This window comes from Salvelinus sp. IW2-2015, linkage group LG17 (genome assembly GCF_002910315.2).
Source record: "Salvelinus sp. IW2-2015 linkage group LG17, ASM291031v2, whole genome shotgun sequence".
Classification (NCBI taxonomy): domain Eukaryota; kingdom Metazoa; phylum Chordata; class Actinopteri; order Salmoniformes; family Salmonidae; genus Salvelinus; species Salvelinus sp. IW2-2015.
In genome coordinates this window covers 8530680-8548361 of record NC_036857.1, presented here as the reverse complement: position 1 = coordinate 8548361, position 17682 = coordinate 8530680, and the positions used below count along the sequence as shown (strand labels likewise).

Below are 17682 nucleotides of genomic sequence, written 5' to 3'. Positions count from 1 at the left end.
ATCCCAAGACCCAACCGCCCGGGCAACGAGAGGAGTGGCTTCGTAAGAAGCATTTCAAGGTCCCTGGAGTGGCCTAGCAGTCTCCAGATCTCAAACCCATACAAAATCTTATGGAGGGAGTTTGAAAGTCCGTGTTGCCGCAGCAACAGCCCCAAACATCCACTGCACTAGAGGAGATCTGCATGGAAGGAATGGGCCAAAATACGCAGCAACCAGTCGTGATAGAAAAACTCTTAGGGTGAAAGACGACCTTACAGAAAATAACGTTGAAACTCTGTCATTGCCAAACAAAGGTAAATATAAACATTATAACAAAGTATTGAGATAAACTTTTGTTATTGACCAAATACTTATCTTCCACCATAATTTGCAAATAAATTCATAAAAAATCCTACAATGTGATTTTCTGGATTTATTTTCTCATTTTGTCTGTCATAGTTGAAGTGTACCTATGATGAAAATTACAGGCCTCTCTCATCTTTTTAAGTGGGAGAACTTGCACAATTGGTGGCTGACTAAATACTTTTTTGCCCCACTGTATGTGTCACATCTCAGTTTGCAAACAATGGTCTATTTTTTGCTTTCTTGAGTAAGGCAGCTCCAAAATGCAGGTGTTTCAGCCTAGCTCAGTGCTTTCTGTGGTGGTGAGGCACCCATACAGAGCGTAGGAGTTGGTAATGTTGTTTAGTTGCTCCGTGATTGGCTCAGTGTTCCGTCACTCATGGGGACACTACGTCGCCGCAAAATCTACAGGGAGAGCTCATAAATTTAAGCCCCTTAGGTGCTGCCAWAGTTACATTAGAAGTACCAATCCAAGAAGGCTCAAGGTCATTGGCCACAGATACAATTATGTCAAATCACGAATTATCTATTGAGATTTGATTGGACTGATCATATCAACATCATACTTTCAAAATCGTAGCTAGCAAGCTAGACAAGCGGTCATCATCATGAATCAAGTCGACAATCTACTGGCAAATCCTTTTCAATCCTTGCCATATGAAAATAAATAATGAAGAGAAATTATAGATAAAAATATCGGTGCTCATCAGCCATTGGACATAAACATTACACAACAAGTTGGAAATCGCTAATTCAACAATGAGTGGTTTGGAAGGAATCAGTGGCTAACTGCAAGCATTGCAAAGCAATCACTAGCCTGCTATTCAGTGGAGTGGGTGTGTGGTCCAAGTCTGGGTTTAAGGGTCTCTTTTCCAAACTTAAAAGCATAAACATCCAACATTGGCACTGCTGTCAATCCATCATGACTTCTGCCGCGTTAAAAACAACTGGAAACTGATCTGGGAAATCTCAGACTTCGGTGAGTTCAAGACAACTGGGATCTCAGAAAAAAACTAGCTTGTTTTGAACAATCATCCAACTCGGAATTGCAAGTTGGAAACTCGGGCCTCTTTCTAGAGCTCTGACCTGAAGATCATGATTCGACCTTGTTTTTTTCCCGAGTTCCCAGTTGTCTTGAAAGCACCATAAATCCAAATAGTTATATTGACTATATCCGTCCTAGATCGCTCATTAATGTCTTAATCGAAATTACAGATTGCCTCTTATCCGCTCGTCRKCCCCTTATGCCATAGTTTGTACATCTCAATTGTCGGTAGAAACCACATTTGTTTAAGCAAGTCAGCCATATCAGCTATGGGGTTTTTAAAGGCAGGAAATGAGGCTGAATAAACTGTTTCGCTGCCAGACAAGGCTCCACTGATAGCCAGGTGTAGCGGTGGTAAGGTGATGGGACTGCTGTTGGGACAGCTTTATGTAGGCCCTAACAGTTTGCGGGCACCGTTTGTCACCGTTATAGTGCAATTAATGTATTGTTTATTGTTGTGTTGTGTAGTGGCTTTTCTGGCATGCATCTAAACATCTTTGGTGGTGTGAGCCCCACCAAGATGTACATGCTAAAATGGCCACTGCATATTATGTCAAACAAACAAACTAAACCAATGCCAGTGTCAGTGAGAACATGAACCAGTCTAACTGAGTCTAGTTGATGAATAAAAGTATGGATCCCACAGCCTTACATGGTGAGAGGTCATGAGGTACAGGTAGTTCCTGTCCATGGGGTCAAAGGTCATGATGTGGTGCACTGATTCGCCAGCTGGGAGCTTCAGAGCCCACTGATTGGCCACAGTCAGGTTCTTCAGGAGGGTCAGCTGTGGGACACAAGGCAGAGTGCTTAGAAAGCTAGAAACACCATATAATCCTACAACAATAGCAAACTATTCAACAATAATTTCCATTTTGGTTTTCTATTTGAGAGAATTCATGTGTTAAGCCCTTTTTATATATTTTCAACCTAAAAGGTAAGTTCTGTGTGTTTGTAGTATTAATACAAAGGCACACTACATGGCTGTGCTGATGTGCAGTAAGCTACTTCTCCAAGGTAGGCAGATTCATTAACTTGGCCATCTGTGCTCCTCTCTCCCTCCTGTGAGACGCATAATTCTAAGTCATACAGTAAATGGGAGAACATGCTAGCTCTGCTCTGGTTTCCTGTCTCACACCTACACAGTTTCACTGGGCTGTGATTTGGGGGTTAAGCAAACATGACTTTTGTCAACTCCAGCACAATCTCCCTTGAAAGTACTACATTGAGATACTGGAATTGTCACCTAACTAAATGCTTTTTTAAAGAAAAGACAGAGTTTAACATTAAGTCACACTGCCACTGTAAGTCACACACACATAAAGGGAAACACATAACACTTTATAGAAAATTATGAAATCTTTGCAATTCTTGCACATACACACTCACACATACACATACAGTGATACATAGAAAAATAAATACTAAGGCTGTGACTTCCTGTCACATAGACAGTGAGAGAGTTTGTTGTTCTGAATGGTTGTGGTTTCTGTCTCAGCTCAATGGACATCCTGCCATTCTGAGGAAACCAGCTAGAGACTGCCCTGGTTTCAAACAGACTGGGCTACTTCTCTAGTGACCAACCACAACACATCACAACACAACACACACAGACGCAGGCACGCGCACACGCGCACAAACACACACATATACATGAGCACTAGCACAAACAAACACACAAATGCTCACGTGTAACAGTTTTGCTTCCGTCCCTCTCCTCGCCCCTACCTGGGCTTCAACCAGGGACCCTCTGCACACATCAACAACTGACAGCCTCGAAGCATCGTTACTATCGCTTCACAAAAGCAGCAACAACTACTTCAAGGTCTCAGAGCGAGTGACGTCACCGATTGAAACGCTATTAGCGAGCACCCCGCTAACTAGCTAGCCATTTCACACCGGTTACACACACACACACACACACACACACACACACACACACACACACACACACACACACACACACACACATATTGCACGTGGTACGCACAATAAAACAAACAATAAAAGATAATCATAAGCAACAGGGTCACAATAGAGAACCACCTGGGCAGGACTGAAGGGAAGGTGGTGGAGGGGTGAGATGGCACAGGGGCACAGCAGGTTCAAACAACAAAACACATGCAATTACTGGGGGTCACTCACGCCTCTCCCTTTTTCTCTGTTTGTCTTTCTGCCGCACACAGTGAAAGACTCTGTTCAAGCGCATGGAGTGTACTCAGCTGCTCCAAGCCTCTATCTGTGCGTTCGGGCACTGGTGTGTGTTGTGTGTGTGGTGTGTGTGTGTGTGTTTTGGGTGTGCGTGTGTGGTGTGTGTGTGTGTCAGTGTGCAATTGTGTGTGTGGGTAAGTGTGGTGAGTGCGTGTGTTGTGTGGTCGGGGGGGGGTGGGTGGAGCAAAGAAAGAAAAATTCATTATGGGAGGGGTTGAGAAGAGGGAAATAAACGAGAGAAAGAGAGAGGGAGAGCAAAAGTGAGACAGGAGAGCGAGACAAAGAGTTGAAATAGAGAGACAGTGTATGCTGTGTGAGGGGCAGAATTAGTTTAACATGGCTGAATTACTTCATTGAGGGTCTCCTAACCCCAGTAGCAGAGCCTAACTCAATCTCTACTGTTTTTCTGTACTCTGTACTACTCAGCCCGAGCCAAGCTCCACAGCCAGAATCACATTACAAACACTAACAGCACCATTATACTCTGTTGCAGAGCTTCCCCCAGGGCAACCCCACCACACACACACACCAAATGGATTGGAAGATGTTTATGCGCGTAGTTCACACGACGTAGCGCGCATATCTGATAGAAACACACACTCACACACAAATTGGTACACAAACAACGTATCACACAACACACACACACATCACACGCTCACAACACACAACATCACACAGCACAACACGTCGATTGTGCGATTGTCAGAATGATTCACACACACACAACCACACACACACTAACACACACACACACACACACACACAAGATGTACATAGAACCTATCCTGGTGTGTCGAACATGAAACACACGCAAGATACATACTGGACGTACAGCCAGGCAACACATATAGAATGCTCCCATATTTAAACCTCCGACCCCCTCACAGATTGACACAAAGGCAGGCTGATAAGCCTAGTAGAAATGTCTAGCCAGAAACCTGATCAGTTAAATCATAATCCTTGTGAGTAACACGATGCCGCCGCAATAGTGCGATGAGGTACGCAAGCACATAATCGATAGGGGTAAGGGGTAAGAATGACACACTGGTAAACACCAAACCCCTTTCACTCATAGCATAAGGACATAGTCAGGCGACGCACGTGGGTAGACGCCACCCCCTTCCAAAAGCCTAAAATTGCAATAGGTAGACCATTTATGGAACACAAATCACACACACACAAATAGAGCAATCGTGATAGGGTTTTTGGCAACTGTAGATGGTATGTAACACATAAATTTTGTACCACACACACTTTGTGTCACACACACACAACTTCACACAACACACAACACACACACACACACACACAACACGACGACACACACACACACACACAACAAACCACCATTCAAACCATCACCGATAGAACAATCCGGCATAAACACAAACCATCCCAATGACCAATTATCTTCAGAACAGGCTAAACAAATCAGAAAGCTTTTTTAGGAGGCCTAAAACAAGACACCCTCCAGCAACATATTTCTAATGTTGTAAAAGGTACCAGTCTAATTCAAACCAATATGGTCAGAAAGCTTTTAGACTGGGTTGTATTGTTTTTACCAGACACTGCTGAGAGGTAGAGGTATAGCTCATGGTGCTCTCAGTGCTGTAACTTCTCTAGTCTGTTGGCTCAGTCAGGGGGGACTTGGTGTGCTGCTGACACAGAATTAAGGAATTCTGTTAATTGCAGGAGGGAGGTTTTCATAGGATGCAGCGGCAGCAGATGTTCTACAGCTGAGCTCCCAGACTGTAGGCTGAACAATTAGAGAGACGGACCCTTAAACACACACTGTGTGACAGTGAGTCACATCATGATGGATCCCCAGAAAAGTGTGACGTGACTCACTCAAAAATATGTTACATAAAGCTTATTTCATCTTTTATAATAGTTGTTTCTGCATCAAGGATAGCGTACCACATCTGGAAACACCMAAAAATTACCTAAAATAAAAGCAGACATTTTCATTCACAATAGCTGAGATGAATTCATAGTGCATCACTTTATCTTCAACCTGAACCTTCAACCAGGACCCACAGTAAAGCAAATGTCCTCTCAATGCAGATGCTCTTGCCTCGTACTTGGGTCGTTCCACCTCAAAAAGCACCAGAAAGAGGATTTCAACAACCACCATCTCAGATTGTTCTGAAATAGTTTCTGTTGTTAGAAACAGATAAGATTAGCATTCCTGCAACATTATTTTGTTGCAATATAATAATTTGATCTCTGAGAAATTAAGCTAATTGATTGCACCCAAAATGTGCCATTTTAATTTATAGGATTCATATAATATTCAATAAATATAGTACCTAACAACTGACTTGGACCAAACTTAAAAACATTTTTTTTAGTTAGACATGAGGAATTCAAATAAATGGTCAAAAGCCACCCACGGGCCCCCCCATGCCCCCCCATGCCCCCCCATGCCCCCCCATGCCCCACGCCAATCCCACCCCAACATGTCTTTCTCATTATTAGTAAAAAGTGGCCAATTTGGGTGCAATCAATTAGCTTAAATTATCAGAAATTAAATTATATTTCAACAAAATAATGTTGCAGGAATGCTAATCTGGTATTTTTCTAACAACGGAAATTATTTCAGAACAATCTGGGATGATGGGTGTCATGGCTTGCTGAAATGACATGGAACGACCCACTACATAGTCAGCAGTGTTAGGGAAGCTAATCTAAAAATATAGTTTACTAAGCTACCAATTACATCACAATGGAAGAAGTTAAGCTACACTAAAGCTACCCTAAAGAAAAATATAGTTTACTGAACTAAAGTTACTGGGAAAAAGTATTTCACTACATCCAAACTACTTTGTGAAAAACTATCATAATATGCAAATCTGAAATGTCATAACTAGAAATTACAAGAACAGGTAATTTTGGGGTCAAATGCTAACAGAATGTTTAATTTAGCCAATTAAACACAAAAACGATGTTTCTGGTGCTGAAAAAGAAAGGAAATGACTGCCTACTACACCCATATTTTATTTTTACAAAAAAGTAGGGTGTAGTTCCAGTAGTTAGCTACACCGCTACATGGCAACAAAAAAAATGATTAACAACAAGCTACTGCAAAATGTAGTTAATTACTAGTTGAACTCCATGTAGTTCACTAATCCCCAACACTGATAGTCAAATCAAATCAAACTTTATTTGTCACATGCGCTGAATACAATAGGTGTAGACTTTACCGTGAAATGCTTACTTACAAGCCCTTTACCAACAATGCAGTTCAAGAAAGAGTTTTGAAAATATTTACCAAATAAACTAAAGTAAAAAATAATAAAAAGTAACATAATAAAATAACAATAACGAGGCTATATACAGTCAGTCATGTCATATGGGAACGTTCTTTATTATTGTGCCTTGTAATTTAGCGGTCATTCTTTACAATGAATTTCAGCACCTCTTAGACCTACTTCTCAGTTATTTTCAGATTTCTCATCTTTTTCTTTGGGTCATTCCACGAAATGAGTGCCTTTTGCCATATCTACTTTCATATTTTAAGTATAAATTGTGTACAAATATAGAATTGTAAAAGCCTGTTATATTAAGTGAAGTGCCCTTTATAGACCACATGGAAAATTCAATAAATCATTTTTTWAAATATGAATAAAGACTTGGTAAAGTGACTATATTCAGCATTTTGACATGTCCCTCATTATCTTGTCCCTTTGTGCATTCACCATCATAGTAAAGCCCTAGTTATTTTGTTGCTTTTACAAAGTCATTTCTGAAGATTATTATTTATTTCATGTGATTAGTGATTCATTTTAAGGTATGAAAAAAAAAAACTAATTTTAAGGTCAACCCTGTTACGTGAACTGAACTCTCATTTTAATATGGTGAAACTATTCCTTTTAAAATATTTTTTTCCAAAGAAACATTGAATATCTAATAGTCAAATCATAGTGTAAAAGCAGGTGAGCTGATTCTAGTCTCTTTGGCCATTTWCWGGTGTTTTGTGGTGGAAGACTGAGTGGATYGAGCATAACACTTCAACCCTGTTACCCATRKWYMGACAGGCTAGAAATGTTTTAACAATTTAACAATTGTTGTGAAGCTTGAATTCAATTGCCCCTCCCTGTTGCACACAACAAGCTTCCATTCCCCCTGTCACAAGGATGATTATGGATGATTTAAGATGAAGTCGTCAACCCTGTTACGGTCAACCATATTACTTTATTTGGCACTAAATAGGCACTTACTATAGTCTTTTCTTCTTTTTTTTTACCTCTTGAGATGGGAAAACACATTATTTTTTAAGTTGAATGTGCTCTTTATGACAGAACGTTAAAATGAGGTGAAATCAAAATGTTTAGTTGCATTACTCAAAAGACACCTAATAAGTGGAATGATCCCTTTACTTTAAAAAATCCCCTTTCCCTGCTGTTCCAGCTCTATAGTAATTTACACCTGACACTTTAACTTATTTTCAATAAATGTCATAAATCCCTGAATAAAAGAATGGCTGAATATCTCTGGCACATTCAGTTTGTTCTTAAATTCCAGCAGCAAAGTTAGACTGTGAGGTAGTAGGCCTAGCAACTGTAGATGTTTTCCTTTACAAGACAAAAAGGATAACAAATAAACCACTGCTCTCTCTCTTTTATAAATGTGGATATTCCTGAGAGGTTTGTTATGTAAGTAAACCATCTCCTCTGACCTTGCGCAGTCGTCCAGTGCTGGTGCCCAGAAACACCACGGTATGGTTGTGTATGTTGTCCACAGCAACCGAGCTGAGGCCCAGGGACTCAAACAGGGGCGTGGCCCTCAGGGGCCTCCGTAGGGCCAGCGGGTGCTGCAGGTGGGCCGCTCCACAGTCCAGTTGCTCCGGTTGCAGCTGACAGAGAGAGAGAAAGATCTTATTTTAAAGTTGGTTTAACATATCTCAATTTACAGGAAGAGAGACCGGCAGGCATGCATGTCGGCAGGCAGAAAAAGATAAATGGAAAGAAAAATAACCCCAAAACAGTGTAACACCATTATTGGACACTTATGTTTTAGTAGGCTACACTGTAATAAGTATGTAATTATAACACTATGAAAAGCTAAAATGCTATGTCTTCTTGAGAATTGGCAATTTTCCCTCTAAATGTTCAGGACAGCTGAAGGCCTGTTATACAGTAGCCTGTTGTCAACATTTACCATGTGAAAATGAAAACTTGAGTATACATCAAAACATTCATTCCGTTTGATTCAAATGCTTGGATGACTTCCACAAGCGAATGCCYATAGTCTTTTGGAGGGCAAAGGAACAGTAAGGACTCGAAGATTAACACAGTGAAGTGGAAATCAACACAGAGAGAGAGAGAGAAAGAGATCTTTCCCACGAGCCGCTCCACTCTCGACCTCTGTGCTTATCCGAAATTGTGTCTTTGGCTTTCACAGGCTGAGAACGACAGTCGGTCGAGATGTCTAATCTGGTTACCGGAGCCTACAGGGCAGGCCAGCACCACACAACACCGCTCATGGGACAGCCCCGCATCTTTACGACCTGACTGTCAACGCAGAGGTCTGGAGACAGCCTGTTTGTCACGACTAGCGACCTGTCAATCTCASCACAATGAAACTATGGTATTTCACATTCCTCAGATGCCGCGAGCGGCATAAAGACTTTTCATGTTAAGAGACATTTCCGTTAATAGGGGCGATTTAGCCTAAATAATAAGGAGTGGGGCTTTATAGTGTCAAAGTAACAGCCTTTATAGATATGATCTATAAGTTAATAAGAATAAACTTTTCTTCTTGAATTACATGCGTAAAATATGAGATAATGTGTTATGTTATTTGACACAACACGATTCAACACCGATTAACCTCGATTATTTAACACTGCTTTTCATAAAATAAATAGGCCTACTATCTTTTTCTTAGAGAAGTAATTAGTTTGCCCAGGGAAATTTAAAAAAATGTTAGCCTGCATGTAATTTAATTTAATGTGTTGTGTATCGATGGCAAACGAAAGTTTTCTTTAAAAAATGTAAATACATAAGTCCATTCTTCCTCTCCAACATGCAATAGGCTATAGGCCTATGCTTGAATGAGCTGGCGCGGATGTGACTTTCACAGAAGTACCCCGCACGGTTCCCATAACCTTCGCGTGCTTTGGAAGAATTTTCACACAATCGCCGCCCTGGGCTGCGCTCGTGACATCGGAGCTCCCCCCCCCAGAAATTATATGGGGTGATTCATTATTCAAACTGTCATACCAAGTTGCCAAAAGCAACATATTTGCGGAAATATGTATTTATAGAAGCAAGTCCAATAATAAAATAAATCTTAAAATAAATCTTTCAGAAAAATGTAACAATGTTTTTATGACATTATGCAAACTGGGGAAACGAACAGTGCCGTATTGCGCGTTCCATGCGTAATTGTGGCTGCTAACTTTATCTAGGCTAAATCAAATAATACAAAACAGTATTAGTTCCAACCAAGTCTCTCAAACATGAATAAGCATACAAATCTCACTGAAGTGTAAAATGCTTCACTTACCACCAGGTTCCCTTTCTGTACGCATGCTGCGCCCGAACCCTGGATGACGCTGTCCAGCACCTGCACATCGCTGCTGGGGGAGTTGGAGCAGTTCCTCCGGCCCTGACGGATCTCCTCCTCGATATCTGAGAACCGAAACRCACACAGGGCAGACTTTCTGTCTGATTTGGTGAACACTCCGAAAAGGTGCGACTCCAGCCCCTCTCCGCTTCCCGAGTGGATCTCCGCGGGTTGAACGGAGACCAGCCGGTTGTAGATGTTTCCGTTATATCCACACTGAAGCGGCATCTGGATGAAGGACTCAGTGAGCTTTCGGCTTTCCGAGGTGGATTTTCGTGTGTTCTCAGTGTCCAGGCATATCCTTGCAAGGATGCTGTTCGGCTGGCTCTGCTTGTGGCCCATATTCGCGTCATTGTTGATAGCAATATAAGCGTAGGTCTTCTGAATGAAGGCATGAACGAAGTTTAGTTTATTCTTCTGCTTCACCTCCTGTTTTATCTTGAAGACGTTGTCCTCGGACGGGTTGATGTCATAGGTGAACAGCCTGGATAAATCATTGATGTTCAGGGACCGAATGGCGATTTCGGGTGTGTTCTCGAAGCGCAGGTCCTCCTTGCTGTGGTTCTTGGGGAAAAACTGGGTCCCAGCGCCAGTGTAAGTGGCCCCGACGAGGAGCCGGGTGTTACCCCCGTGGCTCCTGAAGATGAGCCCCACGGTGGAGGCGTTAGGGTGGTTGGCGGCGATGTTCAGCATGCTGGGGAACACGGTCTTCTCGCCATGAGGGGGGAACTCCACGGCTATCTCCGATATGTTTTCCATCTTCCTGAGCTCACAAAAGCCCTGGTACACCGAGCCGCATACCACCAGCACCCCCTGCTCCCTGTCCAGCTCGAGTAGCTTGTTGAAGTTATCGGTGAGGGATTTGGGGTGCTCGCAGGGCGCCTGGGGCAGCTGCGGCGCATGGCACAACAGGTTGTCCTCCACCGGCCCCGTTCTCTTCTCCACTTCTACGCTCAGGGTCCCGTTAAGCTGGTACACGGTGTTTACCGTAGCCAGGTAGACTTTTCTGCTAACCTCATCCACCACAAAGTTATTTGTCTGGTTTTGAGAGGCGAACGCCTGTTGGATCTGTAGCGCGCTGGCAAGGCACGGGATGTGATGGGCATTCCAGGGCGATTCCAGCACCAGAACGCCGAGAATCAGAACTGCTATCTTCTCCGAAGGAGGCATTTTTCCTTCTGGCCGGTTTCCGCGTGTTCTGTGCGGAGGGGTGCATTGAGTAAGGACAAAATAATGTGTTTGTTCCTACTGCGACAATCTAAGAGGAAATGCTGTTTCCTGCTCAAAATCCAAACACAGAGTGACGCAATAAGAGTCGTGCTTCATTTTCCCAGTGCAGCTCACCGCGGAAGAGAGTTGAGCGCGCAGAGCTGTCTGCTGCCCCTCTCTCTGCCCACTCCACCTACAGCCCCGCTCCCAGCGGCTGCAATTCCAAACCCCCCATTAATTGTTAATAATAGGGAGTATATAGGCCTACGCCTTGGAATTTCATAATTTAAAATGTGTTCAGTCAAAGTTCATTGTTGTGATTAGGGCATGCTAATTGTAGGCTATTTGCGTAATGGACATCCACACACCAAGGCAGAACAATAATGGTGTAATTACTGTTAATGATCTCTCTCTCGCTCTCTCTCTCTCTCTATATATATATATATATATAAAACTATAATAAAATAACTTTTACAAAGTAATAATTTGAGAGGAATTTGAGGGGAAATAATAATTTGAGAAGAAAGTATAGCCCATGGTTCCGCTCCTCTTAGGGTTAATGGCGGGTCCTGCTCTCACCTCCTGCGGCCAGTTGGTTCCTTGGTTTTCAGATTAGTTCTGCCTGCAGATACGCAGAGGGCTCCGTCTGCTCTGCGCCCATACGGTGGGAGTAAGCTACGTSAAAGTGCTACCAGATGGGCACCACAGCGCACCTTTCCGGTTTTTGACATTCACATCTATTTAGCAGAGCTTTTGGGCCTGCGCCTCATAAATATTCTAAAGCAACACATGTGCACCTCTCAAAAATGTGTGATTAAGTTTAAAGGGACAATCTGCTGTTGCTAGATCCATTTTTGAACTTCATATGCCATTGATTCTTGACGAATACAACCTTTAAATTAAATACAAAATAAAATAAAATGTTACTTGCCACATGCGCCGAATACAACAGGTACAACCTTACCGTGAAATGCTTACTTACAAGCCCTTAACTATATTTATTGAACTGCATTGTTGGTTAAGAAAATATTTACTAAATAAACTAAAGTTTAAAAAAAAGTTACACAAAACAACAATACCGAGGCTATATACAGAGGGTACAGGTTAGTCGAGGTATGTAACCACGCTCATGAGCTTAGTTCTACTGTCGTACCCACTCACAATCCAAAATATAGCCTACGCTTTTTTAACTCCAATGTTTGTAAATAAAGAAACTCTGTATAATTTTGATATCATAGATATTCGGTGCTTGCATCCATAGCTCTGTCTATGAGTTTGAGAGTGGTTACATTTCTCCAGCCCCATCCATCTGGTTTTTGCGAAACAGGGGAGAGGATTTGTCTTTTTATTGTTTCAACTACTGATTGCCCCTTTAAACTTCCATGTTTTTCCCCAAAACACAAATTAAGTGCTTCTTGTGAACAACTATGCAATGAGAGAACATGGAAAAACTCAAACGGACTTTTAAAAAAGTGACAGCGCAAACTGAGAGCCCGTAATTTTGGATTAGGCTACCCATGGACTTATTCTCTCAAAAGCCGTTTAGATAGGCCCACAGAAAGTAAATACAATTATCAAATGTGATGGCCATCACTCTGTTCTATTCGACGCATTCTAACCCATGCGTCATGCCAGTTTGGACACTATCAAAGCCTGCTGGAACTATTATATCTCTCGGGCCAGCTCTGTTCCCCTCAGGTCGGTGCACGCCTCCCATCACCACTTGGCGATGTTATTTGCGCTGATAAACACCGCCCAGGTCTATGCGTGTTTACGTTGGCCCGCACTCACGCTCATCTAATCCGCCAGCGCAGAGGGGCAGGAAAGCGGTCTGATAAGGAACCAGCTGACTGATCGCAATGCAGGACCAACAGTCTCCACYACACATATGTACAGCCTAAGCCTACACACACACCCTCCAACACACTCCCTAATGCCCCATTAAGAGTGAGAGGAGTGGGAAGGGACCGGGGAAATAGACTGGGGAGAGAGGGGGTATCACGGATCACTGCTGTCAAGGATCAGATATCAACGAAGTGCTGCGTTCTGGTTACACTCGATTATTCGTGACACCTCACGGAAGCTAGCGCGCGTGTGTGTGTGTGTGTTGAGGTAGGCTTATTTGTCATACATGGGTCTGTAATATATGCAATATAGATATGGTGCATCAAGAAAAGGCATTTAAACAGTATTGGTGCGTGTAAGAGAGAGAGAGAAAGACKTCCTTCCTGAGCCTTCTCTCACAGTAAGGAGAGGGCCTTCTGGAGTAAGAGACTGCTATTTTCTCTGTTGTCAGTGAAAACAGCTACTGCTCTCTACTCCGTGGTGGAGCTCTGAGGCCCGGGCTCTGCCCACCAACCTGTTTCCTGACAGATAAGAAACAACACCTCCACAAGGCCTGCGTCAACACTCCACTGCCCATCCACCCCATATGGCCTGACATTGTGGTGCATGAACAGCTAGGGAATATGAATGGGAAAAATATATATACACACACACACACACAGTAAATATGGTGTTTCAAGGATCAATTTGATAACTTTGAGCATACAGATCATCTGTGTGGGTCATGTCAGGAAACTAAGGTGCTATAAACATGAGAGGATCGCCATCTAGTGGATTAATACACAAACTTCAACAGCGCTTATTTATTCACACTATAATCAATTCACATTAAACACTGTAAAACACCATCAGTGCTTCAGCCTACTTTGTTCCTCAATTAAACATTTCATCCAGAGATAGTGTGGTCCAGGCAGTTTAAGAATCTGTTTTCCAACATTACTTTGCTTTAAATAATTGCTCTTATTGGTCCATTTCCTCCCTAACCTGAAGCAGGAGCTGGCCAGCATGGAGGAGATAATCGCTTACCAATCCTACGAGAGAGCTACACACCCCAAACTCCTCCGATCCTCAACACACACACAAGTCAGGGGGCCAGGAGTTAGTCAGGAATGCACCTTTATTATCCCACATCAGAAGGCACTGGAGTGGTTTAGCACACAACCCTACCCTACCACGCTGCATCGGAGGTCACGGCAAAGTCACACCAAGGTCAGAGGTCAACTCAGGAGCCACTCACCTGGGGAACGTTCAAGATCACAACAATGATCAGTATCTTTAAACTGATTGGTGTGTAATAACAATATCCATTGACTTCAATTAATTTCTATTTAGTGATTAGACTGACAATAAATTCAGTGCAGTTTCTGGTTTAAAACTGTTTCAAAGATCCTAAACATCCTGGTCCTAACACTACGGAACGCTGGTCTGCAGCTCCCACTATAAGTTATTATCTTCATCAAACAAGCGTCAGAATGGACTTCAGATGGACTCATTCATATCATCTAGGTCAACTGAAGCTCCATGAACAGATGAATGGTATGATAAGACAGATAGAGAGCCATCATATTCAGCAGTAATCAAAGACCAGGATTAGGAAACACACATCAGGTTATTAGCAGTGAGTGTCTCAGAGCAATTACCCAGACAACCATGTARAGGTATATTCTGTTAGCCTGGTCCCATATCAGWTTGTGCTTAGTTTAGCCAACTCTTCTGTCATGTCATGACTGTGAGAGTCAGAGGAGTTGGCTAATAAAGCACATACAGATCTGGCAATGTGAAATAGGACAGTTTTGGCACATACGACAGTATGCTGGAAAAAACAGGGCAATGAGGAGAKAGATGGAGAGATAGGACAGTAAGGCTGCGTTTACACAGGCAGCCCAATTCTGATCTTTTACCCACTAACTGGTCTTTTGACCAATCACATTAGAACCTTTCACATCAGATTTTTCTCAGAGCTGATCGGTCAGAAAAACAATTAGTTAAAAAAAGATCAGAATTAGCCATTGTGATGGAGTGAGTCACATTCTTCATACAGGTAGTGCATTGAACAACAGTAGCATGGCAGTGGAGACAGTTGTCTATGTCTGGCAGACAGTCTATGCCTTTCCAACATGGAATTCAGCTGACACAATGGGTGAGAACCAGTGAAAGCAATATCATGGCAACTCCACATTTCCTGCAAAGTGGCCTTATCTGTAACTATGGTCTCTGGTGGCTCTGTGGTGAGTGGCCCTAACTGTCAAACCCTCCCTCTTGTCTAAGCTGGTGCCACTCCCTAAAGTCATTAGAATTCATTACATCACCTCTCCTAATTAAAATGACCTCTCCTAATTAATTTACTCTCCTTTAAAAAAAAAAGAAAAGACACCTTTAATAGGACGTAAATCATTGCTAGTAGAAACAGTACGGAAGCACGAGAAGTCTCTTAGCGTGACACTCAAAGTAATGTCCATCAGCCTTTTGTGTCTGGAAAACAAAGAGTACTCTGTAGAAAGGTTCCTTTTCATCTCAGAATCCATCATGGTGGAAAAAGTGCGAGGTGGGGATTCATTCATCTTTTCATTTTCTACCAATAACAGACCGGTAGAGCACTTTCTTTATGAAAGGCAACCAAATCAGAGTACCATTTATCTGCAGAGGGCCTGAGCCTCTGAGGTGAATGTCCAATCAGTTTCTTGACAAGCTCCTCTTTGTGCAGAGTGGGAGGAGCTTAACGCTACATGGTACTGAATAAAATGTAAAAAATAATATATTATTAGAAAAAATAATAAACAACAATAATATACTTGATTACCCCCTAGAAGAAAAACAGTATGACGATGCATCCCGTGAAAGAAATAAACACTATTTCTGAATGTAAACAAAGTCTCATCCTTCCTAAACAAAAGTCATGACTGAGTGGTATTCTCATCTTCCATCCTTCCCTCACTTTCTCCTCAGTCCAAATCCTGCCTCACAGAGCTCAACCGATAGACTAATTCTTCAGCGTCCGTCAAGACAACCACCACATCCCATTGGCAGTTAGGCTCTTCCTGCTTTCTGTGTGTGTGTGTGTGGACAGAGTATCCACCCTCGCGCATAGTCATAGAAACACATGTCTCTATTCGGTCATCTGGGCAGCTGCAGGGCACGGTGCGTGTAGCCCGACAGCGCGTCCCAGTTCCTCCAGAGGAAGGCGAAGAGGAGGATGAGGAGGAGGGTGGAGAAGGACCGGGAGCGGGTTTTCATTAGAGGGACCACACAGTTGGCCACAGTGGAGACAAACACCAGGAGCACGGCCATGAGGGCCAGGAGGACATTGATGAGTTTCCCCAGCAGTGTCCGGGCCGTGGCGTTCTCCAGGCCCTCTAGCTGGACCACCTGCTGCTGCTGCTGCTGCAGCTCCATCTTAGAGATACGTGTCTGACACGCCTCCAGAGCTTCCTGCAGGACAGGAGAATAGAAAAGGGTTAGACATAGTAGTACACAGTATGGCTACACACAGTAAAGACTACATGAAAAGGAGGACCGAGCACGCCCCATTCTCATCAACGGGGCTGTAGTGGAGTAGGTTGAGAGCTTCAAGTTCCTTGGCATCCACAGACAGTCGTGAAGAGGGCACGACAAAACCTATTACCCCTCAGGAGACTGAAAAGATTTGGCATGGGTCCTCAGATCCTCAAAAGGTTTGACAGCTGCACCATCGAGAGCATCCTGCCTGGTTGCATCACTGCCTGGTATGGCAACTGCTCGGCCTCCAACCGCAAGGCACTACAGAGGGTAGTGAGTACGGCCCAGTACATCACCGGGGCCAAGTTTCCTGACATCCAGGACCTCTATACTAGGCGGTGTCAGAGGAAGGCCCTAAAAATTGTCAAAGACTCCAGCCACCCTAGTCATAGACTATTCTCTCTGCTGCCGCACGGCAAGCGGTACCGGAGTGCCAAGTCTAGGTCCAAGAGGCTTCTAAACAACTTCTACCCTCAAGCCATAAGACTCATGAACAGCTAATCAAATGGCTACCCAGACTAATGTACATATTACCTCGACACCAGTGGCCGCGCACATTGACTTTGTACCGGTACCCCCTGTATATAGCCCCGCTATTGTCATTTACTGCTGCTCTTTAATTATTTGTTATTCTTATCTCTTACTTTTTTTGTTGTTGCTATTTTGGTATTTTCTTAAAACTGCATTGTTGGTTAAGGGCTTGTAAGTAAGCATTTCACTGTAAGGTTGTATTCCTGTTGTATTCAACGCATGTGACAAATAACATTTGATCTGTTCTGATTTTGAGTGTCTGACAGACAAATAGCAAAGATCATTACATATAGAACTCTAACACCACCTACAGCCAAGAGGGGGAAACGTAGGTTAGAGACAAGGGAATAAACACACACACACACACACACACACACACACACACACACACACACACACACACACACACACACACACACACACACACACACACA

At 43.1% G+C, this 17682-nt stretch overlaps 2 protein-coding genes across 5 annotated transcripts in view; both read right to left on the bottom strand.

The window, feature by feature from the left end:
* The window catches only part of LOC111976559 (plexin-D1-like), a 99600-nt gene extending 87888 nt beyond the window's left edge, over positions 1–11712 (bottom strand). Inside the window, 3 exon segments of the mRNA XM_024005477.2 lie at positions 2040–2171; positions 8277–8453; positions 10109–11712. Of these exon segments, the coding sequence (XP_023861245.2) occupies positions 2040–2171; positions 8277–8453; positions 10109–11338 (1539 nt within the window). The 5' untranslated portion in view covers positions 11339–11712.
* A 2298-nt stretch (positions 11713–14010) lies between these two features.
* Positions 14011–17682, bottom strand: part of LOC111976573 (transmembrane and coiled-coil domains protein 1) — a 96654-nt gene continuing 92982 nt past the window's right edge. For all 4 annotated transcript variants that reach the window (XM_024005507.2, XM_024005509.3, XM_024005510.2 and 1 more), the window contains one exon: positions 14011–16651. In XM_024005507.2, coding sequence (XP_023861275.1) covers positions 16337–16651 — 315 coding nt within the window. In that variant the 3' untranslated portion in view covers positions 14011–16336. The remainder of the gene's footprint in view (positions 16652–17682) is intronic.